Raw genomic sequence first — 27,251 nt, forward strand, 5'->3', positions numbered from 1 at the left:
ATTCTCTACAGCAGTGATGCATTAGCTTTTAATTACGCACCATAAAGAATTTTTACTTGGAATGGAAATGCTTCAACAAGACTTCTTTCCTTCTCTTCCAGAATAAGGTACTGGTAAATCAGATTATCTGCCCGGGTCAGTAACAGCCAGCAGTAATATCCAGATCTCCTGGCTGAAAGGTGTGTGACTCTAGCCGTACCATCAGGCTTTGGCATGTGCTTGAACAAATAACGTGTAAGGGCGTGGGGTGGGAGGGAAATCAGTCATGGCCTTTTCACAGACTGTAAAGGATACACAGATTAGGGTCCAAAGCAGTGATCTGGGTAAAACCCACATACCCACAATTTCCATTTTACAACTCCTCACCACTTCTAAGAAGCAGGCGCTTGGTAGCCTTCAGAAGTACAATACAGCACAAACCTTAACTTGAAAACCAAAATTTTTTACAATCCTGTTTTAAAGTAAAAACACTGTAAAGGCAATCTATTTACTTCAGGCTTTTTAGAACTTTAAAATGATCTCCATTAGCACTCATTAAACAAACCACTTTACTTCTGCATTTCTAACTCTTCACTTTCCTGCTTCCCCAGCTCCACAAAGGCTGTCTAAAACAAAAAGAGAAGATAATAGGCACTTTGCACTGCTCCTGACAACTTCTCTTCTTTCCTGCACTCCTAAAACCTCTGATCTGTGCCCTCTGCTTTCTTGTTGCCATGGAGAAGGTCCAATACATAACCCGCTCTGCTCTGAGGAGAGCCTCAACTATTGAGGTCAACCCACAAGCACGCCAAAGGCTCCAAGAGCTCTTTGTGAATTTCTGCCTGATTTTAATTTGCCTCTTGCTGATCTGTATCATTGTGATGCTCCTCTGAAGTTCCAGCACTTCTCTGCACTGTCCTCTAGGAAAGTCACCCCAGAGGGAAGAAACCTACACCTGCAACTCCCAATGCAAGGATCCTCTTGTGAGAGGGGCTAGCCCTTGGACTAGAGCTGTATATGCCAACCACTGCACTATTCTCTTACTACCTGCTACATGTATTAAAAACACACTTCTGTGCAGAACAGTGTTTAGAGGCTGTTGTTAAAGCTGTGCATGACCTAATTTGTCTGTCTTGGTCAAGAGATGTCTTTTCTGAATGGGGTAAAGTACTGCCTCTTCATGGAGTTGGTAAGTTCCTCAAGGTTTTAGCTAGATCACACAAACAGCGACTTCACCTTCTGGGGGCCTGAGTGTTTTTAAATTTCCTCTGAAAATCCTTAAGTCCTTGGAGGGGTTCTAAATTTGGCTCATGTTCTCCAAAGAAAAGCTACAGGCACACAGCCCTCAACATATCCTAGGAAAATTTCTGCTCTGCTAACTTCAAGGTGCTGCATCTCTGTGTTATCAACTGAAGGCATTCAAATTGTTTCAGTGGTTTTAAGGGAATATGAGAATAAAAAATGTCTTCTAACCCAGAAATAAAAACTACGTCACATGCTTTTCTCCCTATTTAAGGGATCTTATATGTGTATATATATATAAAAGTACATATGTGTGTGTATACACACACACAACTTGGATCTGGAAAAAAAAGGCAAATTAATTTTCAGTATTTTTCATTAGATGCAACCTTACAGAACTAAGCGACATCTGGAAAGTTTTTTCAACATGTTTTGCAGAAAAATTGCAACTACCACACTGGTATAGAAGATTTCATTTTCTGTAGTCATTTAAGTGACATGACAGCTGGCACAACTCAAAAAATAATTCTCAGAGTTCTTAATATTTGGCTTCAGACAACTTTATCATGGCCTGCTGTAATTCATGCAATAATCTCCTTGGTTTAAAACTACAGAAAATTTAGTATTTGCCAGTGTCACACAAGGTGGTTTCTATCTGATGTGGTAAAGAAAAAGGTTAGGGTCACTTACTGCTGTGATTGAAGTGTATCATTCAAATGCAAGTAACACCACTGCCTTCAACTGCAAATGCCTGTTAGAGAGCAAGCAAGTACTTCCCAAATTAAATGATAAGTGCCATTATGCACAGGACGGAAAGCATTGCAGAAATATCTTTCCAACATGTAAACCACAGTCTATACACATAAAAGATAAAGTTTCTACTCCAGCAGTTGTAAGTAACAAGACTGAGCAGTAGACTTCAAACTCTCCCACGTGCTGCTGGTATTAAGCAAAATTACTAGAAACTTTATACAGTTTTCAAATTTAAAGAGCTCAAAAATCAAGAGACAGAGATCAAACAGACAACTATTTTTTAAACAGGCATCTTTCTATACCAACCTATGTAAGTAATCCTATTGATGAATACAGAAAATGAAAATAAATTTATCTTCATCTTGTATTCTGCCTTTAAGACTTCATATTCCACGAGTAGAGGTCGATAATGAACAGCTGAGCAGGAAGGAAAGAAATCCTTGAAAAAAGCTATGTACTCAATGGAATGCAAGCAAATCCAGTGGTGATGCACTTCCTAACTGGCAAATAGATATACTGAGACCAGACCTCTGAAATAAGGTTAATCACTGAAGGAAATTAGCTACTGTATGAAGATTACAGCAAGCACTGATGAGATCGGCAACACACACGCCCCTTGCAAGTTAGTATATGAATTCTACTGATTTGGACTGTCAATGAAAATCTCCATTTCATGCATTCTGATCACTCTCACAAATGCATGAGATTTTAGTAATGCACTTTTCCTATTAATTCTTCCTCTTCAGAAAAGCTACAAACAGAGTGCGCGTGTGTGTGGGAAAAAAATAAAAGAACAGAAAAACCTAAAGTTACTTCTTTTTAAATCTATATTTTTGTGATGGATAGGGTTTCCAGTTTTAGTTTGCTTTGGAGGTGTTTCAAGAAACTTCAATTTGAAACAGACAACAGTTTTACAGTATACAAAAAAGGTGTTAAGAGTAAAATATCAACATGTACATTCTGAGGACATGTTGGGATTATAGGTTTCACAAGCCAGGAATATAAAGAAGTAAAGCATTGCTAAAAAAATAAAAGCCCTACCGCCCCCATAAAAAAACCCCTATGATTTTCCTCTTATGTACCTGAAAAGTCATTATTTATTTAAAAACAATAAATAAACAAGAACAAAACCAAGGTATAAATAAAATGGAATCCCTACTTTTATTTTACAGCAATGCAGATAAATTTCATGTACTGTATGGTTCATTTGTGTCTTAGGGTTCTGATGATCAGAAAAACTGCTACCATCCTCTATATCACTAATGTCAACTGAACCCAGAGATTAAAAAAAAATAAAACCTTTTGTACATAGTACATTCTTCTTTGCATACTTATATGGGCTTTAAAACTATCAGCTACTGTATTTTTATTTATTAAAATGACTGCTTGAAAATATTTTAATGCATAAAATAAGATCCCTAAATACAATTCCATTTAGAAAGAAGCATACATTCTATCATCTACTTGTTAAAGTTATGTGAAAAAGAGCTAGTCATCACACAGCTTTCTGAGTCTCTATAACTCTTTTTATTCTGGTTTTGGTTTTCAGCAGTAGCCTTGCCTATTTTGCCATGTCCACTTCACTTACACATTCTTAATTTACACTCACCAACTACTGCACATAAGCAATCCTAATGAATTTTATGAAGGTGTAATCAAAAAGTTCACTACTTTTATGACCCGTAATAATAATTCCAAACATAGCATGTAGCTTGGATTAAGTTTTCATTTCTCTGTTTCACTCCACTCAAGGCTATGTCTTTCTGCTAATTTCATCTCACATACTGATAGACAGCTAAACAGCAACAATCCGGTATTATTCTTAGCCCCCCCCCCAAAAAAAAAAACAAATTACAAACTTCCACAGCAATTTTATACTGGGAAAGAGCTGAATCAGGAACAAGAATACGCTGGTTTAAAAGATGTGTCTCCCCAGCCAGCTCTTCAGCAAGTATTGATAAATCTACCCGTTTTTTCTCTAGCTGAAAAGACTACTCATTTCAGAATTAGAAATTTTGTTCCAATCAAGACTAGTCAGTAAGGCACTTTAGAGGGCAGCACGTACTTGCATTTTTTTATTAACTTTTCTCCATCAGTTTAGCAGAAAACTGCCCTTACTAGCAGAACTGAACCACCCACTGGGAAGACAAGTGTAAAATAGGCTTAAACAAAATTTTTCACAAAACATGCACAAAATTTTTGCCCCCCCAGTGTAAAGAACTTTTATGTAAGTTTAGCTACAAATACATACAGAACAATAACCATGTCAGACATATACAATCATGTAGAGATGTACTTTACCTATATCCTCTCTGCTGAAGTTAAAGCAGAGTAATGAACACATTCATTTAGAGAATATTCTTGTTCATATCTGGAAGCATACTAATATACTATAGATTACAGACCAGATCCCTGTATTTGTAAGGCTATTAATAAATAGTGTCTGTCAAAATTCAGTTAGAAAATATTTGTGAAGTCCTACAAAATCCATAAGCATCTTTTATTAAAGGTATTACTGGGGATGGGTAATAAATTTGTTTTGGTCATGGAAGAAGATGAGCAAACACCTCCCGTTCATTGCAAGGATTAAAAACAGAACAACATTATTTATAAGGATTCCTTTAAAAACTGATGCTCATCTCAGAAAGAACCCTGGTAATTTAATTTAAAACAGGCCCGAGATTTATTGTACTATCTGACAGTTAGTTCAGTCAAACCAATTGCTTTATAAGCCTGTTGTATTTCTTTTAAGATAAAAGACCAAAAGTTCCATTTTTGTATAAAATATAAAACTATGAAAACACTGCCCTCTTGTGATCTTCCCTAAACACTTAGCTGGTTATTGAAAGAAAATTTTGGCAATTTTTCACTCTTAGTGCCAAGTGATTATTTGTTTCTTTCATTTATATATATATATATTCCACACAATTTCCAAGTTAGTAATACCATCTTAAAATAAGCTATTGCATATGTGCTATTAAAAGCACTAAGGATGCATCCTCTGCCAGCCCAGTCTAGATTCTTAATAAGGCATTTGCAAAGCTGCAATGAATCCTACACAGCACACTGCTGGCAAAACACTACCTACTGCGCTGCACCACGCCAAACCCTAGGAGGGTAGGAAACACCCCTGTTAACAGAGGTTACATTTTGTCCAGATGAGAAAGTTTTGGGTTTGGTGGGTTTTTTTGCATCTAGAGAGATCTTTTAAAAAGTAAATTTTTAACAATCTATTGCTGAAAACAGAGTAAGTCTTGAGAATAGTAATTTTTTTGAAAAATAAATGGGCCTGAAAAGTAAAGAGCTAAGCTGTATAAAATTCAAGTCCTTTCTCCGTTAGTCAGTTCTTCAGAAGTTCTTCAGTAGCAAAATGAAAGCTATCATTAACCCTCTTTTTTTTAATTATTTTTAAGGTATGTGGAAAAAAAGGCTTGTAGGACCATCCAAATTCCTTTTTTGAGGAGAAAAAAAAAAATCTAGTTATTGTAAAGAAGTATTTTTTTCTTAGGAGGCAGAAACTAAAAACAGGTGAACAGCTGAAGACACAATGAAATCCATGTGACTCTACATTACTTACTACTGAAGGAGCAACCCAAAGCTACGATCAAGAGTCTGCCACAAGCACAAGAGGGCAGACAGATGCACATTATGGATCTTGCTAACAACAGAGGTCTCAACCTGCTACTCAATTTTCTGCTTATTGTCTTGGTTCTGGTGCTCGCATTTATCCTTGTGAAGCTGATGTGAACCTCTGTGAGGCTCCACTTCCATCTCAAATCTTGTTTTGAGGGTTTTGCAGTGATAATGTAGACACTTAAAACTATCTGAACTTAAATATGCAAAGACTGCAGAGACTGAAATATCTGACAGTTAGAGAAAGTGTCCACATAGCTATTTTATCAGAAAGCGATCCTAAAAGCTGCACACAATTATCCACCTGCCACTGAGTAAACAAAGCATCTAGGGCCTTGCTGAGTACAGGAAAAAATCCAAGTATGCATCAGCAGTTACGGTAGTTTTCTCACTACTAGAGCTGACTTGTATTTTAAGATCTACAAAAGATCTGCAGCCTTCGAGGAACATCATTTCTGCAAAAGGGAACAGCAGAAATCAGATTTTTAAAATGTGATTTCTATAGAACTGTACTTCACGGGAAAGGACACAGATACAGCAGGAAGGCAGAACAGAACACCTGCGATGGACTGACAGCATGCATCAAATTACCTGAGGAGAGAAAAAGCAGAGATGCTGTAGACAGAAGCAAGGATATCTGTGAAACGCAGCCTGCAGCAGCCAAGATGGGGTTAAGCTAAGCTTAAGTATGAAAGCATAATTATTAGTTACATCTTTTTTGACACCTACGGTTCACACCAGCACCTTAAAAGCTAGAAGTCATTATCCAGCAGTATCAAAAGAAGAAGCTGTCAAAACAACTGAAAACCAAATGGCCATTAACAAGGGGTATCATAACCGTGCCTACGAAGCCCTAAATGCTGCCACGTACACGAGCAATAGGTGCATCTGCACAAACACACATATGCTACATCCTTAAGGAACGGGATTTACCACTTACGCACAGTTCAAGCATGCAGTGTGGGAGCTCTCAAGCTGTATTTGACATACCACTTGTTACTTGCCAGTGCAATCACCCAGTCCATGGCTTGTCCTCACATTAAGCATGCAACACAAGCTTCTTACAGGATGATGTACTTTCCCCACGGGTCCCTGAGAAGGACAGCGACCAAGAAGAGCTTGCTTTTGCTAGAGTTATTTGCCCAGGAGGTAGCTCTACACACCTGAGATATGCTGGGAAAGAAGGTGGCCAGACTGGGGCCAAACAGCTTACTCTTAGCATCTCTCTTTCCCAAGTACAACGTGGGAACGAAGTGCACCAACACTTATGCATTGTACAGTAAACTTAACGCCATACATATGCATATTAACAGTCTTTTGCACACTTGCAAGAGAGGCAGATGTTGCTCATGGGGTCAGGGAAGCCCCAGCTTCAAGCCTTCTGTTTGCACGTCCCCGATTCAGCACTTCTCACAAGTGCTGAATATATTACAGAGCTGAACTACTCATGCTCACAAACAGGATTTCCAGACGATTACTGTTACTGTGGGGTGGTTCAGTTATCTGGAAGAGGCCCATCTAAATTGGATCTGCAAAAAGACTTTTCACGGGAAAAAGCCAGTATGTTCCACTCTATGCTACCTGTTCCAAAGCTTAGGCAACACTAGTTGGGGCAGCATGGGTAGTCAAAATGAATGCTTTTCTCTCATCTGCTCTATGTGCATTAAACATTTAAAACAGCTTCTGCAAACTACACACCTATAGCTTTTTTATGTTGATACAGCAATATCAATTCCTGTCTCTTTGCATTCAAAGCAAAAAAACTTTGCACAGCTACATCACTGTAAGCACTTTAACACTTGTTTTGATAATCTTGAATTATTCTGCTTTAAAAAAAATATGTAAATTTATATACTAGGAATTTATGTTGTAAGTTACGTAGCTATGTGTTATTTGGGAGTATTTCTGCTGGTGCTTGACATAGATGGCACAAAGCATACCAGAACCACAGAAACTGATATGAAACCCATTCTAGTCTAAAGAAGAATAAAAATTATTTTCCCAACAAAATGGCAATCCACTGATATGCTGCTCGGGCTGGTACAAAGGTTATTGTCTGTATGCTCTTCTATATATTCAAAAGTTCTCCTATCTTAGGGAAACCACTGTGAGAGTTTAATAGCTGAAATTAGTCAAACGAGTTAGCCCTAACACAAAATAAAAATCAGATTCCTTTTTAATAAAAGGAGAAAGATGAGTCTACTACTGCCACCAACAATCATGTACTTCCAGATCCAAAATTACATACAAAGGAAGTCTATAAGAAACTCTGCCATTAGCATGTAGAAACAAGCTCAAGAAACAACCTCTCAGCCAGCAACCAAAATAATAAAATCTTCACTGAACGCTGAAATACACTGCTGAAACTGAAATACGTATTCTCCTGAGACAACATATAAAATTGGCAAGTTATCAGTTAATGACTGCCAAGTCTCTTTTTGCAGTCAAGCACGGTCTAAGTTTGGTTTCCCATCATCTGCTAGCGCTTACTCCAGACTGAGCCCACATATGCACCATAATGAATGCAATCCCAGTTGCTGGACTACCAACTTCACAGCAAAAGGAACAGAACAGAAAAGCTTAATTGTGGCTCACAGTGAAGGAGTTCACTCTGCTAACTGAAGGTGGTAATTATTCATGTTAAAAAGTTTTATTTTGCTGAAAAGTATGGTTTCATCAAAATGCGACACAGGAAAAATGTTGATACTAGTCGGTTTTAGTTTTCTGATCTGCCAGGATCATTAGGAAAAACTAGTTTTGAGTTGGCACTTAAGAATAAAGTTTTCTGTGGCAACCATATTATTTGAAGAATGCTGTAACTTTTTCTTTCAATTGAAGTTTTACAGCTTTTGTTTACCAATGTTTAGGTATGCATGCAGTTTACTTTCTTCCTTCTCTGTTTTGAAATGAAGATTGTTGTAGTATCTTTAAATGTATTTAAATGTATTGAAATTAATTTCCAGTAACTTTTACATGCATGGTATGAACAAGGCAGTGTTTTCTTCATTAAAGAAAAAACAGTAAACCAGATACATTAAAGGAAGAAGACGCACTTAAGCAGTTTCCATCCATTATTTCTGCTGCATTCTGACAGAAATTAGCACACTATGAAGAAATCATACAGATGTCCCATACAGTGGAAAAAAACAGAGATTCATCGTGTGATGCCCACAACATTGTACAGAGCTAATAAGTAGATATGTGACCTTCTGAAACCCTCCTTCTTATTGCTATCTCCCTCAATTTTAAAGGCATGCTTTCATTTTAAACCTCATTTCTGGACTAGCATACAGTATGTACCTAGGTACATTCAGATAATAGGATAGATAACAGAAACAGGCTTTAAGTAATGCCTTTAACATGAAAACATACAGGCTTTTTACCCAGACTTGTATGGCCTCCCAGTTCAGTAAATGGGACCCCTGTCACATACTGTAAGCATTTTTTCCCTTAACACAGGCCTAATCACACACTTCCTTACTGTGGAGGTTAAAAGAAAAAAAAAAAAAAAAAAAAAAAAAAAAACAGAAAAAAGGTATTACAATGGCCCCATCTGCTGAAAGGTCAACTGTACACTGAAAACAATTTAAGTGTATGGTGAAATATAAATCCTGCATGGAAATTATTTTCATTGAAGTACTGTTAAAATCTGCTCATTGGAAATGCATAGGAGAATTTTTATCTTCAAAAAGTATACATTGAATAGTACATATTAGCTAGAGAAAAAGATTTTCATATACAATTCCATGATATTATACAATAACCATAGACCAGATCCTCCTTGGTGATTTATTTCAAAACGTACAAACATCAGACCCACAGCTGAACAATGCACCTTCTCTGAAGAGCCATTCTGTTGATCCACAGCACTTTTTCTGCAGTTGCAAACCTCACCATGTCCTGAAAGAGAATCTCAAAGTAGTTGCGGGTCTTCTACCCAACACTGAGGTTCCCTTACAATGCACAGTAAATATTTTACTTTAAAAAACATGATTTACCATTGGAATGGAAAAGTCACATTATAGGCTTTTTAATATCAGGAGCAAAGCATAACAAAAACACGACAGGTAGATGCTGAGTTCAGTTACATTCAGACTATTAAGGGAGCAGAGAATCTTAATTTTGAGAGTAATTAACCTTGGAACCGTGTTTAAAGGGCTGTAATACATTATGCTTCATAGTAACTTAAAGATTGTCTGATTTTATGAAAATAAACCCTAATTCAGAGTTTTGTGGGGTAAACTGTCTATACTAGTCTGTGAAGGCATAAAAATCTATTTGTAAATTGTATTATTAAGTCCAGTAGCTGTTCCCGAACCATGAGTCCTCAAAACCAACTAAGAAAATTGTTGCTGTCTATTCATGACAGCTGCCCTTTATAGTCTCTCCCTCTACCAGCCTACCTTAAAGGCACACAAAGCTGCTCTAGATTCTCAGTTAAAAGCAAAGGCCATTTTTTTTTTTTGTGTTGTCTGGCACTGGTGGTTTGAAAGTAAAAGGATGATAAACTGTAATTTTTTCACTCCTGTAAAAAACACTGCATTTCCATCAGCATACATACTTATTAAAAGCAAAATAGTAAAAGATAATCCCCACTAAGAGAAAAAGAAAAATAAAAAAGCTTCTATAGAGGTGAGGTTTTCCCCCCCTTTTATAAATTACCAGCTTCCTCTAGCAAAATCTCATGCTTTCTGCTCTCTCTCTTTCCCAGATACATATTCCACTTTGGTTTGTAGTTTTCTTAGTTTCTCAGAAATAATAGCATATCAGTTCCCAAGTGCATATATGGTGATCTTTGAAAAAAAAAAAAAATCATAGCACAATTATAGAATATCTCAAGTTGGAAGGGACCCATACGGATCACTGAGTCCCACTCCCTGCTCCTCACAGCACTACCTAAAACTAAAGCTTATGACTAAGAGTATTGTCCAGATGCTTCTTGAACTCTGACAGGTTCAGTGCCATGACCACTTCCCTGGGGAGCCAGTTCCAGTGACCAACCACCCTCTCAGTGAAGAACCTTTCCCAGTGTCCAACCTGAACTTCCCCTGACACAGCTTCATTTCATTTCCATGTGTCCTATCGCTGGTCACCAGAGAGAGGAGATCAGCATGTCCCCCTCTGCTGCCCCCCACGAGGAAGCTGTAGACTGGCATGAGGTCACCCCTCAGCCTTCTCTTCTCCAGGCTGAACAAACCAAGTGACCTCAGCTGCTCCTCGCAAGTCTTGACCTCAAGACCTATCACCATCTTGGTCACCCTCCTCTGGACACACTCTAATAGTTTGATGTCCTTCTCATACTGAGGTGCCCAAAACTGCAGTGCAGAGTGGGACAGTCACCTTCCTTGACTAGCTGGCTATGCTGTGCCTGATGCACCCCAGGACACAGTTGGCACTTTTGGCTGCCAGGGCACATTGTTGACTCATATTCAGCTTGCCACCAACCCAAACCCCCAGATCTCTTTCCACAGGGCTGCTCTCCAACCTCTCATCCCCCAGTTTGCACGTATAACCAGGATTACCCCATCCTTATGCTGAGGTTTCTTTAAGAAAAAACCAAACCAACAGGTGTCAAGACAGAAAGAACCATTCTCCTTTTTTCATCTCTTCTGGCACCCCTCCTCCTTAGACAGCTGTAACCTCTGGGCAGAAAGACAGGGCAAGCAGGGAGGGCCAGGAGAGAACACCTGTAAGAGGCCAAAGACTCACTCTTGCACGCACTTTAACTTTCTGTTTCTCTGGGTCATATTTCACAACTACATCTTCTCACCTGAGAAAATGTAACAGATCACATTTCAAGGCCCATCAATGCAACTCCAAATCATAGCAATGGAAGTGCTTGCTAAGGCCACGAGGACCCTTCTCTGCATCCCTTGTGCCCTTAATTGCTGTCCAACTCCCTGTGCCCCCCCTCGCAATCAAGAGGGAAGTCAGGGTAAGCAGAGCAAACGTCACAGCTTCAAGGACTTCCCCTGTTTTCCAGGACTGAACAGAGAGCTGACAGGATCACTGCTTGCTAAGCCAGGGGCTGGCTGGATCCTGTAACATATACGTCAATACAGATACAGATATAAAAATAACATGAGCAAGAAAAAAAAATAAAAAATAAAAAAAACACCGAACAGTTTTAGGTAAAACTTCATCCTATAATCTTACAATCTCAAACACCTGAAAAGGTGCAGCACCATTTAACAAATTCAGCCAAAAGAGATCAATAATGCTTGTGCTCCCCCTGTTGGCTCCATCCTCAAAACACAGCTCGGCATCAATGCCTGTATGAAGGGAAGGGTTTGGATAAGCATAATACAACATATATGGCTTCATCTGTTTCAAACATGAAACTTTGCCTTCATACAAAAAGGAGACACTGCATTTAATCACAATCCGAGTGAGAAATCACTTGTGAGACATGAAAAGCAAAAGCTGGGAGTTGTTTTGACCTAAACAAAAGTAAGAATTTCTGAAACACCCATCCAAAACAAGGTGTTGTGAAAGGTACATAAGAAATCATGAAGAGGCATATACTGAAATGAAGGAAAGAAGTAAATAAAGCTTATTCTGAATGTGTATTTAAATCCAAAAGGGGAACCACCAGGCACAGTAATCTGCATGCAAAGCTCACAGACAGCACTGCTGACAGCCCAGTCGGCTACACGTCTCACAGGTGTTCAGGAAGACTCGAATGAATGGACAGACTTAGCTCCTCCATGGTACCCTGCTCTCACTCCCCGAACGCCTTGTGTGGTCCTCGATGCCACCAGTAGCTGCCAGGAGCCCAGCTGGCAGTGCCCCCGACCCAGCCTCAGCAGTGAGCCAGCTTCCATCACTTTGGCTCCGAGAGGACCCCTCAAGCCTCCGCTCTCTACCTGGGTAATTTCTCAACATTGAAATTTTCAAAAAGCTTAGAGGTTTCTATAGTAATAAGGGTAATGTAAAAGGGTGACTCCCTGGAACAATGTCAGATTTTGAGAGAGACCCTTAAGGATTAATATTAGTTCGGCCATATTAATTGGATTCAGGTTTTTTTAAGGTAAAAAAAATTAAAAATCTAGATCACTATTAAGAGCAAAATTGGATCTTGAGATCCTCTGAACCTGTCAGTCTTTCCTTCAATACACAACAGAAGAAACAACCAAATCTGAGCACAACTCTTTGTAAGTTACTTACTAGATCTTCAGGCTAGAGAAAATAGGTATCTGCACATACAGGTAGATTATATCTGCTCAGATAATATCCTAGTCTAACCTCAAACTGCCTTTTAGGAAAATCTATATACTGTAATCGTCTTGGGATTTTTTTTGGCAAGTCAAGTTTACCTATGTAGGTAAACCTGAATATTTAGATTTTTAAATGCCGCCTTCCTTCACAAGCTATCTTCTTCCATTAGGGTAAGAGCTGAAAACAAAGATTGTGAATCTTCGTTTTAGAAAGGGTTATCTGTCTCTTAAAACTGCATGTTTGGTGTTTTCTGTATGACAATACTTCAAGTATGACACATAATTATGTATTATTTAATTTAAATAAACCAGAATAGTTGACCACTAATAGTTGATACTAATTAGCTAAAAAATAAGCATTAATATAAAACTGAATTCAGTTTTTAAATCCTAGTCATAGTGATACTGATCATTCATCCTTGCAGTATGCAGGAGCCATTCCTCTTTCAGTGAATGAATAGATGCAGCCTCTTTGTAAATCCATTCAGATCAAAATACATTCACGTTGCCCCACTACACTGTGACCAAAGACTCTCTTCAGAGCTGCTGAAAATGTTACTTGATGAACATCTTACTGTGTCCAGCCTCAGAAAAAGAGATGCTAGTCTCATGTAGACAGGCACACTGAATCAGAGTAAGCTGTAAGCAGATGTCAGAAGAAAACTGGTGGCACTCGGGTAATATTGAGAAACAAGCAACAGCATCCCCAATCAAAGTTTAAAAGCACCATCACCTGGTTAAGACAGCCTGTTCCCTTTTTCCTATTTTATTAAAAACTGCCTGATGCTATTCCTCAGGTATAACACATGATGCCACATGATGGCAGCAAACACTAAGCTTTAGTCTTACCTGCACAGGCTGTTCACCTCCTGTTCTAAAATCTTCAAGCTGCTGCACATGCCATGCAGCTATGCCATAGGGCTCCTCAGCAGTCCTGCAGTCCAGGGGATTTGCACGTAACTGTTCTTTAAGCCACATTTGAGTCCTCACTGCTGGCTGTATGGGAGCTCCACTCACAGCCTGTTGTCCCAGAGTTGCGTATCTCTGTCCGAAAGCTTCGCAACTGGCTGCCGTAGGTTTGCTTTCAGGTAAGGCACTATAAGTCAAGTCTAAGGCATGTCTCCTACTTGAGGAATCTGAAATAAAATCATCTTTACTGCATGTTTCAAATTTGTATTTGCAGTCCAGTAGAGAAGATCGTTTTTTACCCATTTCTTTATCCTCGATTTTTAGCAACTCCATGCTGTCATGCAAACAACTTGGCCCATTTGTCCTTAATTGTGGTGAGACAGCTTTGTCTGTACTAGCCCTGGAGTCCACTGAATGACTACTACCATCTTGGCTGAAGGTATTTGGTGAGCTGAGTTTAGACAAGGAGGACCATTTTCTTACTGGTCTTGCATCTTTCATGTCAAGAGAATTGTCCAGGGAACCTTGATTTCTGCCTCCTCCTGACCGTACAAAGCTTGTACTCCATTTTGAGCCATCAGACTTGAAAGCTTCCCTGTGTTTGGAAAGTGAAGAGCTGGCATTAGACGGCATCACATGGGCAGTGGGAATAGAAACCAGTGATCGGCTGGGCTTAAACGAGGATGTACCACTTGAAGTTGAATGATCTGGGAAGAGAGATGTATCATGTAAATAAGTACAATACAGAACTCACATTAACATCAGTGCCCAAAGGGCAAAACAGCAAATTCAAGGTGAAATGCAAAAACAGAAGAAACAGGTTTCTTGACAAAATAGGGTCTTCTGAACCATTCAAGATTATGAGAATGGAAACCTATTGAAGCAGGAGAATTTCAAATTTATTTTGCCCGGGTGCCATCATCACAAAAAGGAGAACTGTACTAAGCAGTGGCAACAGCAGCTCCGGACACAATTCTCAGGCTGCGAGAACGCTCAGGCAGCGTTCATTCCCCAGCTTTGAGGTGGCAGGCTGGGTTTCTGCCCAACCCCAGGTAATTTTAAATAGCTTCTACATCATAAATAGGAGAGGTATCACAATTCAGGAGCCCCAGAACTGGTTCCTCTTCCATCACTCCTCATTTTTTAAAGGCAAAACAATTCACCAAATGCACCCTGTAAAATTGCAGTGCTGGAGACAAGCCAGTTTAATGATGGCCTCTTGGACAGAACTGTTCACCCCTTTTGGATCTCACTAATTTCAAACTACACCTACCCAGATGATTTGCTAAAAACCAAGATTCTGAAAAACAGTATGTTCTGTTTAGATTTTGTGTTACTTGTAGACCCAAATTAAATACCACACAGAAACTGTGTGTAGCATAGTTTATTAAATCTATCCCAAGCTGAAATACCAAGAACAGAGGAATCAGTGAGGTGATATTCAGGAGGGAATGGAAGAGCAAAGATGAGAGGGGTAAAGGAGAGGTTACTGGGAACTGGCTGAGACCTCTCGCATGCCCAGGACATGTGCTTAGCATCACAGGCTGTGGACAACCAGAAATAAACACCTAATCCTCTCATTAGAGGATCAGCTCCCACCAAGTCACATGGCTGCACCTTAGCAAGCTCATATTGCTCATTAGGTTCATGGCAGATAAACAGAATGAAATTGCTCTAATTAAGATTCTTTTGGGATCCTTTTTGCCAAGAGCAAGACAGATACACTCTTCTCATTTCTCTCATCCTAACTGAAAGAGAACTTATTTGAGGGGGTATTTGTCAGATGGTACAAGACTTCATAGTGGGACACAAAAAAAAAAAAATAAAAAAAAAAAATAAATTGCTCTAGAAGTACAACTGACATACCCAGTTTGATGGCTACACTAGGTTAATGTGATTTGGTAAAGGCCAGAACACAGTATTAATTAGGCACACTTTCAAAGGATATATTTGACTCAATATACCATGCCACAGATAGGAAAAAGAAAAAAAGCTTCCAATGGTGCAACAACTTTTAAGAACCAAGGCACTTTTTCTACGTATCCAAATAAAGATAACCTTACCCCCCAACTTGCATACTTCTCCTTATTTGGGACCAGACTTTCTCACTCCCTGCACTCGCAGCACAACACAAAATAATACAGCCCGACAGACACACTCCTCATGAGAAAAATACATTATAGCCCACAAAATAATAAACAGTTCCTTTATTGATACCTGTTTATTACATACTTGTCTTCTGGCTCCTAAAGGAGCCAGGGCTCCTAAGGCGGAAAATCTTGCTGAAGCCTTCCTGCCTCCCCATGGATCACTGCCCCACCACATACCCTCCTGTTTCAAAGCATAAGCTCACACATGGTGTCTCACCTCTACCCAGCTGCCTCCTTTCACAGTAGTTACAGAACCCATCTATCTAAGATTTGACAAAAGTGTCAGGGCTGGTTGAAACAGACCAACAGTTTAAGAGTTATTCATAGAGTGCTGATCGTGGCCATAAAATACACACAGGATGCTCACATTAGAAAAAGTGAAATGGAGAGAAGAATACTAGCAGCTTGTTAGCCGACAGATCATGTTGCTAATAAATGTGAGGTACCATGTTTTACATGCACAGTGAAAGACCTTCCATCCTCCCTGTACTTCCTCCCTAAAAATTCTGTACTGCAGAGAGAAACATTTTCCTTGGATTTTTTTTTCTGTCTTGATATTGCTCAAGAGGTGGGACATGTTAAAGAGGAAGACAGAAGGCCTCACAACCCGTTTCAAGTGGAAGGAATCACAGTCTTCTGACCAAACACATTTGTGCCCACAGCTATTGCAACAGTGGAGACAGTGATATGCAACACTGCAAGTTCCCAAAACTGTGATATGCCCACCGCATGTAACCAAGCTGCCTGTCAGGTGCAGTCTCAGCTTCTCTCAGCTCTGCCTTCTCATCTTCTGTCGCAGCACAGTGGACGCTCGCATAGATAACCACAACAAATCAGGTGTATCTTCCTACTCTGTGTAGCAGGGGCTGCCAGCTTCCAGCCCTGCTCTGCAATAGAAATAAAGGTACTCTGTCACTTCTGGCTGAGGATGTCAAAGCAGTGACAAGAAGGTCAAAGAAGTATATGACATGATGGAGCTGGAGTCTCAAACACTCTAACAGGGTTAGAGTCCTGCCTTCTGGAAGCATTCAGCAGAAGAGCAGGAAGAGACTCCTGCTCTCCTCGGGAAAGCAGGGAGGAAAGCACACAGGTGAAAGAAATGCACCTCACACAGGTGAAAGAAATGCAGCCAGAGGCTGCTGCCTTTATAACACTCAAACAAACTAACTTTTACACTGTACCTTACCCAGAAGCTGAATCTGACATAGCACAAAGTCAGTCCTGCGAAGGAAGCAGCCACAAGCTTTATTTATATCCAAAGAAAATAAATATATTAGGATTCAAAAAGAACTGACTGTGGAGACCTATGTTTTAGGCTATGCAGATTTCTATGAGTAGCAATGTAACAACTGCAAGAGAAAGAGAAGAAACCCTATCTGCATCCATATATCTGTACAAGTTAAATACAGTTCCATACAAAAAAAAAAAATATAGTAGTACTTAATACAGCCTTTTCCATCTGAAATACTGACTTAATGTCACCTACATGTGGTCTTCAAACTAGAATTAAAACCAAAAATAATTAGAAGTATATGATCTCCTTTACCTGTTTTTATTATAGTTATTCCTATGTGGTAGGTTTTAATTTTTCCCCTGTTCTACTCTAAATTTAAGCCCTGAGTTATACCTAAGCTTCTTTTCCTCACTTCTCATTCTAAACTCTTGAAGCAGATTTAAACTTGGAATGCCACGTACATCCAACTACAGCTAATGGTTGTCTCTGATAATTTGTCTCAAAGTGAAACACTGCAATTTTGGCTTCAAGTTGTCCTAATTATTCTTCCCATTAACGTTCACTGAAACATATGAGGAAATTCACACTTTTTCTTAGAGCATATTGCTTCAGTCTGTCTTGACTGCAGGATCAGCTGGAAAGAGGGCCAGTCTGCATTCTGAAACATCTCCTCACAACACAAAAAGTATGAAATTTAGAAATTTCATTGAAAATAAGAGAGAATCCAGAAAGCACCATGGGACTTAAAAGACATTACTTTTGTAGTCACAGAAACAAGCTCCATCTGGGACAAATCCTGCCAAAGCCTTCTTTATCCAAGCAGCAGTTTTTTCCCTCCCATACAGTCAGGGGTAGGCAAATGCCTAGTTCAGACTAAAAGTGCTCTCTTCTCAGTATTACCCACATTTTCACTTCATTGAGCTAGTATTTATTTGAGGACTACAAACACTCTTAAAACTTGTATTAAGACTGCTTTCATTAATGAAAACTTAAAGAGACAGGAGAAAAAAAATAGCTAGCTGCTACTGGTTTTCCTTTGAACAGCATCAGTACTGTATGTCAAATTTTGCTTTTCAGTTATCCTAGTAAGTTTCTTTTTGCTGCCCACCACAAAGCTCCTTAGAGGACTTATCTAATAGGGATAACATTTTAATACCTGATGCAATACTTCCCAAACCACATAAATAAGAGAATTGGAAAAATTATATTTTAAAAACACATTACAGAATTTCTACTACATAATAGTAACAGATGGCCTAGAAAATTAAGAGTGTTTTATATGGCTTTCTTATTAGCTTGTGTTACAGTTCTGAACTATTTAATTACTGCATATCTGGCACAGAAAAGAATGTAACAGAAGCAATTCTGGTCTTACTAAAAATCTAATCACAGAGATTTTGTTTAAATGGGAGAGAGCACGGCAGAGATTTTCTTCAGAAGAAGGGAGGGAGGAAGAAACCCTCCAACAAAGTTAACAAATGCCTTCTACTCATTTATATTTTCCTGTGCTTTGTTTTTTAAATCACTAGTGCCACCTATATTCATCATAACTAGAGGAAAGTCCCTGAAGCCATTTCTCAGGCCAGATACACAACATAATCATTCACCTACTTAAAATCCTTATTTGTTGTTCAACAGTCAAGTCACAACACCAAGAGACAGAGAAGGTGCGCTGTAATCGTAAACTTCTTTAGCTGCAAAGTAAAACTAGTGCTTTAAGAACCCCCACCTACAAGATATATCTTGTGATAATTTCTACACTGCTCCCAATAAGATACTAGCAAACAACAGCAGCGCAATCAGCCAATACTAATCAAAGCCAAAATGCATATGATGCATGTTTATGGGATGGATGCATATCCAATGCCACTGAAAACAGAGAACCTTCCTTGGGTGAAGGACTTTGAAATTTGATATTTTATCCAGGCTATAATTAGAAAGCCCTGACCAGGGAGTACACCCGTATGAAAAACAGCTGACCTTCTCTTCCTGCCCTCTGCTCTCACCCCCCAAAACACTGACATAGATTACCCCAATCCAGAAAAATAAACTGAATTATTCTTATTAACTGAGCAGAAGATAAACAGGGGAAGTCAAACCTCTATTATACAAATTGAAGGTCTTGAATCTGGCTACGGTTTAGTGTACAAAGGTTCTTCTGAATGCTTCTCTGAACTGTTCTGTAACTCTTAATTGCATGGACCCCAGCAACAGTCCATAAGCAACTCCAGCATCCAACGTATGATTTACTGAAAGGGCCATGAGTCTTCATCCTACCATGCAAGCATGTGGCAGCCACACAGAAACCTTCTCCAAAACAGTTGCTTTCAACAACAGAAGTATCTAACTCTCCTGGGAGCTGGTGGAAGAACAAAGACCAAGGGATGATGTGCAGCATTTATGCTACACATGGGTTCCCCCCTACCTAACTACTTACAAATTGGACTAGCCTTAATGCAGCACAGATAATCAGATGAGCCAACTGAGAAATTTCAAAAAGGACAGGCAGGAGGCCAGCCCTAGCAAAAAGCCCTGAAGGGACTGACTCATCAACTTCTGGAGGCAAAAGCGTGCCTTTTCAGAGTACAGTAGCAGTCACAGGAACTGTTTGCTTTGGTTAGTTTGTTTTGGTTTTTTGTTGTTTTTTTTTTTTTTAACTGTTACATAATCTTCACCATTTTCTTTACAACCCCTGTTCATATTCTTTCAAGTTTACTACGGCGAAACATGAGACTTTAATGAATGGAGGAAATCTCCGCAAATAAATCTCTTCCAAAGAATAAATAAATACAACCATGCATCATAGAAAACTATCAGAAACGGAAGCACTGCAGACACAGGAGAGAACTGTTCAGACTTCTAACAAGTTCTGTATGAGAAAGTGGGCCCAAAATCTGCATACAATTCCTAAACATTATTTATGAAGTGCTGTGTTTGTACAGCAGGAAACTAAAACAAAAGAACAACTAACAAAAAAGTTACTAGAGGCTAAATATAATTTAATACTAATTAATCCTAATTTAAAATAAGACAACATTAAACACTAAAATACTTACTGCCAGTAAACAGAGTTGCCTGTGTCACATCTATACCTTCAAAGCAAAAACAGTGATGCGGTGTTCAGAAGCAAGTTCAATTAGCATTATTTGGAAAAAAGAAACAAGTTCACTGGCTTCCAGCATCAGCAGTTACCACACTGGTAGCGTTGATCCATCTTACTTAAGAAGTGGATAGCAAACTCTGAGTCAGGTCTACTTTATTTCAAACTAATTCCTGTATAATTTTCCATAATCTACTGTGCTGCACACCAAAAGAACACAAGTTGTACCTACAAACTTGCTGGTTTTAGAAGTTGAAGTAATTTAAAATGTACATAATTTACAAAAAGTACAAACAGTACAACCCTGAATAATACAGATGCAAACTTGATAGGTTGCAACTGAGATAGAATTTTCAAAAACTGAAGCAGTTTTGTTGCTTTTATTACTTCCCTTCAAACAACATCATCTCAGCTAAGACGGATGATGAAATACTCATAAAGCTACTACCCCTGAGCAATGTTATTGTAGAGAGATGGAAGAAGTAACAAATGGTATGTCAGCCTCACAGGCCTCCTACAACCTACAGAAATCAAAAAATACTACAAGTGGGGTTTACAGGATTTTTAGTAAATGGAGCAGAAAGCAGTGTTGGCAAGAGTAAAAGCTGTCCACAGAAGTACCAGAGTAGCATACACAGGAAGGAAGGAAATGCAGAGGTAACTCTGAGTTCCGGCAAGTAGTAAACAGCTTCTCAGACATCCTTACAAACCAAAACGAATACTGCATACATATGAAGATACTTTGACAGAAGCTTGCCTAACATATCCCATCTAACTTATGATGAACTGACCATTTGAAATCATCTTCATTATTCTCTACAGTCAATGCTTTTCCTTTTCTCCATTTGCAACATCTCACTCATTTCCACAACCCTTCCAGCAAACTCACCTCCTTTGTTTGCCAGAGAGGTGATAACAATCCTACTTAGTGTAAAGACATGATGATAACACTCAACTTTCAAAAAAAGGGGGAGTGGGAAACAAGTATGTTCTAAAGTTTGGTTAATGAAGCTTAACACAGAAACTGATTGTTATTGAACAAGAGAAAAATCATACTTTGTCATTGAGCAAAAGAACATTACTCATAATAAAAGTTATTTACTCATATTTCCCTATTTTCATACTAATTAAGTCCTATTTTCAGCTTACCACATAAAAGGTTGCCTTGCTTCACTCAAATTTATGTATTTCCCCAGAATACAGTATTGACAAGGAACGTGCCCTAGAAAAGTTACTACTTCGACTAATATTCAGTTAGAGTAGTCAGGGTACCAAAATATTCTTTCAGAAGTGTGTTCTTTGACCAGCTCTCATTAGGACATAGCAGACACTCTCCAGCTTTGTTTTATTTAAAGAGTTCTGTCCCATACTCAAGAAGTCATCACTGTACACCAGCACCAAGTTTCCACCACACCTTCCAAGATGGTAGCCTTGGCAAAAACCTCGTTAGTGTAGTTGTTAAGATTCCAGCAACAAGGACAAGCAATTAAATGATACAGTGGACCACATGGAAGGACAGCATCTTCATATAATCTCACTTTAGCATTACAAATCCATCTCTGCGTTCCAGTGGCTATTTCAAGAGTCAAAATTCCTAATTCTATCAATTAAATTGTATGACAAGAGGCAATCTGAGTATCTTCGCACAGAATTGCACATGGGTGATCAAACCCGAATCAGTGCCAAAATGAAGCACACGACGGAGATTATACATTTGCTTTTTGAAGATCATACACTATCAGTTTAAAAACCACTATGCAGCAAAAAGATATACTCAGTATGAAGTGCTAGTTTTCTGCTATGTTCTGTTGCAGTCAGGTTTGAGGTTAAAGTTTCCAACATTAACTGAAGTTAAAAGGCATTTGGTCGAATGACTTGTCATCCAAACCACCCCTCATTAAAAATTAATATACATTCCCTTGAAATATATAGCGAATTCTTTTGTGCAAGAAGGTATCAGGTAAAATGATCCACATTCTGCTTTAAAAAAAGCTCCTTTAAACTAGCTGTTTGGCAATATCAATTATCACAAGACTCAAATAATAAAAACTTTACAGTGTATTTCAACAAATAAAGCTTAACAAAAACTTCTAACAACATTTTGTGCTTTGCAACAGTTGACTTCAGGGAGCTTGTACTAAGCTGTAGGCACAGGTGCTGTACCAAGCCAGTCCAACAGTTTTTAAACAGGGGAAAACAAATACAAACTCCACAAACAAAGGCAAACACATATGAGTGGTACAGTAAAACTCCTGATATTTGCTGTGATAAAACTTGAGGTTTTAACAGGTACTAGGTATATGCATGCAAAGAGAAAAAAAAAAAAAAAAGAAAACCCGTAAGCCCCCAACATATCACATACACACCTAGTGCAGCCACCCTGTTTAAGGAATCTTAACATAACTGACATTTTAAGATTTAATACAAAGTACTGCCTACCAATATTTCCGTGAAGTGACAATTTGCCTAGCAATATCTAGGCTAATAACACTCAGACAGGGAATCCACAACTCCAGAAGAGAAACATCTTCAAACAAATTTAATAACTTCCTACTCTTGAGCCAGATCTAGGTCAAATTAGCTCATTCACATGAAGCCCATATCCAGAAGATTTAACAGTGGACTGTAAAGAGTAGCACTCCATAGAGGTGGGATGCTGCAAAATTAAGTGCAACAAGGACAGCTTTAATGAAGTAGCACACAGTTCAAAAAGCAGCAGGTGAAATATGTTTTACAGGAAAAGATTATTCAACAAAGAGAAATAAATATAGCAGTCAACTACTGCAAGATTCTATTGTTTTCCTTACTGTACTCAATTATTGCAGATGCCAATCTTGGAGAAACATGAAAGATTCATTAAAAGCACGAGGCAAATACAGTACTATGGGGGATTTAACTGAAGCAGAAAAATATTTCACAGACTGTATCTGATCGGAGAGTCTAAAGTAAACAGCAGGTAAGCCCAAGAGCAAATTTTTACTCCATATCAGACACTGGAAACAAGTTATTTATAGCTACTATTGGTCTAAGCTTGCAGCGGCCATCCAAAATGAAAAGTGGGTTTCTGAATCAGATTTGTCTGCTAAATTAATCTATAAAGACAAAGGCTAACCTAATTTACATAAAATCTCTTTAGATGAGAAAACTGAGCATATTAAGATAGAAGTATGTCTTAAAAAGAATGAACTAGTTTTACCAGAATACAATAAACCTTTTGCTTTATGCATTCTGCCTCCTTATCCCAGAGATCTCACACACCCACAGTCAAATACAAATTGTGCTTTCTAGAAACACAACATAATAAAGGATGATCTGAATGATCATTTTCCAAAGTTAAACTTCCACTGCAGTAACTGACACACGCACAAAGAGATACCCCATCGTCAATGCTTTCTCTTTGTGTACCTCTCTGCCTACCAGCCCTTCAGCATTCAGCTTTGGTGCTATGATCACTGCTGTACATATACAGCATCTGATAAGAGAACTGTGCTACAGGATGTTCATAAGCTGCTGTACAAGTACATGGGAGTAACATGCAACTGGCCACCACAAAATAGCAAAAAATATTATGTATAAAATGTGAATGTGTGTCCTGGTTTCGGCTGGGATAGAGTTAATTTTCTTCATAGTAGCCAGCATAGTGCTGTGTTTTGGATTTAGTACCAGAAGAATGTTGATAACACACTGATGTTTTCAGCTGTTGCCAAGTAGTGCTCAGACTACTCAAGGACTTTTTGAGCTTCTCCTGCTCGGCCAGGTGCATAACAAGCTGGGAGTACAGCACAGCTAGGACAGCTAACCCAAACTGACCAAAGGGCTATTCCATACCATTGAACGTCATGCTCGGGGGGAGTTAGTCGGTCGGTCGGTTGCGGGGAAACTGCTTGCTGCTTGGGGAATGATCGTGGCTCGGGACGGGCTAGGCACCGGTCGGCAGGTGGTGAGCAATTGCCTTGTGCCTCATTCGTTTTGTATATTCTGTATATTCTGTTATCATTCTCATTATTACTATTGTTATTATTTTCTCTTATTAAACTGGTTTTATCTCAGCCCTCGGCTCTAACCTTTTATTTTCTTCCCGATTCTCTCCCCCATCCCACTGAGGGAGGGGGGAGTGAGCGAGTGGCTGCGTGGTGCTGAGTTGCCAGCCAGGTTAAACCACGACAATGTGCTACATAAAAGAGCAGAAACTGAACAAAAGAGAAATTTTGTACCCTGCAAACCAGCTCCAGCAACCTGGAGCTATTTTTAAGAAATAGTTACATAACTAAGTAGAACAACTTTTAGATTAACAGGTTCTATTTTCCCCCCCAGATAAGAGGATAAAGCAATATTCCAGAACAGCAGTCATGTAATCAGGCAAGTTCATTTTGCTGAAATAAAAGTATGAGTGAAAACATAGAGCCACAGGGTTGGGTATTTCCCCCCCCCCCTTTGTGGTTGGTTGTTTCTTCTTTTTTAGAAGTCTAGTTCTTAACTTGCATTTGCCTTTTTATGAAGCCCATCTACAGCTTCCAATTCCATTTTCCAACAACAAGCACTTAACAGTGAAGACATGAAGAAATCAAATATTCCCCTAGCACCTTCATTGAAAGTAATGTCAAAAAAAGGGAAAAAATTGCTACAGAGGTCACAATATATCTGTTCTCCTTCCTTTCTGAATCTGCAAGATACCCGTGCCACAGATACCGTCTAACAGCCACCAGATACTCCCTCTTGCTGGCATTACTTCCTCATCCCCTGATAGGGATGACTCAAAAAAAATTGGAGTAACTTGGCTCTTCAGAACAGAAATACACCCCTGCCCTCCAGAAGGGAAAAATCCTAGGTATTTTTGTTCTCTGTAAGAGAGCATCCAGTACCATACCTACAACTCCACTTTCCTGTACCAAGGCAGACAGAAGTTGTACTTCTTGTGCACTTACTTTATTACCCCAACTCTCTAACTTACTCCAGGTGCCATCTCCAACAACAGCATTTGCAGATGAGCTAGGCTGATGCCTTTCAGCAGCAAAACAACCTCACCTAAGACATGAAGGGAACAGGGGGTGCATGTGAGGAGAGACTCACATGAAGAGAATTAAGAGGAGAGACTCCCTCTAACCCAAGGGACCAGAGCAAAGCCTGGGGGTTCCCACATCATTCCATGCAGTTAAAACTTTGTTCTTGACCAAGGTGTCTATCAATCCCTTACACTTTATTCGTAAGTACAGGCAGAAACAGAGCCTACAATTTAATGTCAAGTAACTTCAGAAGGTTAAATCCCACTTTCAACTTCCAAGGAGACTGGAGTTCTGGCTACGTTTTTGAGATCATTATCCATTAATGCAAGTTTAATCCCTGCTACTACTAAGATGGTTTTTAGCTTAAAAATATGTTTAGATTCATCTGGTAACCATTCTGCTCTCCACTAAGCAGTGGATCTCTTATTTCGGTTCACAGCCCACCAAAAATAGCTCTTTCTAAAAGGAGCAGCAGCTTTCAGCTTTACACCAGGCTATGCAAGCATGGAAGAAAGCCCATGCCTTCACCTTCATTTTCTCTCCCAACCTCATACTCTAACCCCATTTCCTCTGCTGATTTCCCCCAGGTGAGCCTTGCAGACAGTAGTCATCCTCCTAGTTTACCTCTGCATTCTCACTTTGAGAGCCCCAGCCCAAACTTGTAGTTGTAGAACAGATTCATTTAGATTGCAAAAGGCCCTTAAGATCATGGAGTCCAACTGTTAACCTAACACTGCCAAGTCCACTACTAAACCATGTCGCTAAGTGCCACATCTAAATACCTCCAGGGATGGTGACTCAAACACTTCCCTGGGCAGCCTGTTCCACTGCTTGATAACCCTTTAATAGGTGACTCTTCCAGTATCACACAGGCTTCTGTACAATAAGAGCGCATGTGTATGAACTTTTACCCAGGTGGGAGAAGAAACCCTTTCACAGGCAGAAGCAGGTGCTGTAAGCAGCCACAGCAGTGAGGCTGCCACGGGTCCAGCGAGGCAGGAGGACACTGCTTGACAGCTTTCACACTGCTTCACAGCTCGACTGTCTCTGTCCATCTCCTTCCTTCTGCTGCAGACAAAGGTCAGGCCAGGCCACCAAACACAGCCAGCTTGCCACAGCACTGCCAGTGCTACGTACCACTTGGAAGCGGTTAATGTACCACAAGCAATTTACTTCATACACTTTGGGAATGCCTACATCAAGCAGTAATCCCTTCCAAGGACCAGAAATCATCCCCAGGAATCCCAAAAATTCAACTGCTGCCTCAAGAATAATTTAGCTCACTGGGGAAGTCTCTCCCTCTTCAGATGCTGATCCCCAAATGGTAATAGGATAATATATTAACAGTAGCTTATATTCAACTGGAATAGGTCTGCTGAGGTCCTAGCAGTCTTGGTCTACATAATTACTTACCACAACTTGGGAAAAGCAAGATATTTAAAAAAAAAAAAAACCAACAACAACAAAAAAAACCCCAAACCCACAAAAACAAACGAACATAAAAAACCCCATAAAATAAATACACAAAAGAGCAAAATACACTATTGCAGAAGTAGATCTAGCTCTCTATTTTCTAACTTTTACATTTGCAGCTTTGTTACTCTACCCTTCATTTACTATACAAGACTCTCTCTTTCCATTAAAGTTTCTTGGACCTTTCAGGTCTTTGATAAATCGACAACCTACTCCACATGTAGGTCACCATCTGGAACCCAGCTCAGGTCACAGAGGATTAACCTTAAATTGGATTTGAGCATAGCTCTACATCCTACATAAGAAGTCACTTTTTATACTTCAAAAAGAAGGCATCATTACCCTTATTTCCCAAATGAAGAATAGGAGACAAAGTGTTACAACAACTACCCTGATGTCACTGCATACACCTTACTTGCTTCTTCCCACTGCTCTCCACACTAAGCAATACTGTCTACCTTGGTATAATGTATGTACTTTAAACTTTGCAAATTCAAGCAGAACAAAAAGAAGGAATAAACTGGGGGGAAAGGAGGGTAAGACCCACCTAGAACCCTG

The 27,251-nt window shown here is 39.3% G+C and overlaps 2 protein-coding genes across 2 annotated transcripts in view; one reads left to right on the top strand and one right to left on the bottom strand.

The window, feature by feature from the left end:
- The window catches only part of CEP85L (centrosomal protein 85 like), a 157,470-nt gene that overhangs the window by 61,250 nt on the left and 68,969 nt on the right, over positions 1-27,251 (bottom strand). Inside the window, exon 3 of the mRNA XM_035900711.1 lies at positions 13,674-14,440. Coding sequence (XP_035756604.1) covers positions 13,674-14,440 — 767 coding nt within the window. The remainder of the gene's footprint in view (positions 1-13,673; positions 14,441-27,251) is intronic.
- PLN (phospholamban) lies at positions 714-872 on the top strand. Its single transcript, XM_009645230.2, has one exon. It carries the CDS (start codon positions 714-716, stop codon positions 870-872), a length of 159 nt encoding a protein of 52 aa, XP_009643525.1.

The sequence above is a fragment of the Egretta garzetta genome, unplaced genomic scaffold (assembly GCF_000687185.1).
Source record: "Egretta garzetta isolate BGI_Z169 unplaced genomic scaffold, ASM68718v1 scaffold18, whole genome shotgun sequence".
In the NCBI taxonomy this organism is placed as follows: Eukaryota; Metazoa; Chordata; class Aves; order Pelecaniformes; family Ardeidae; genus Egretta; species Egretta garzetta.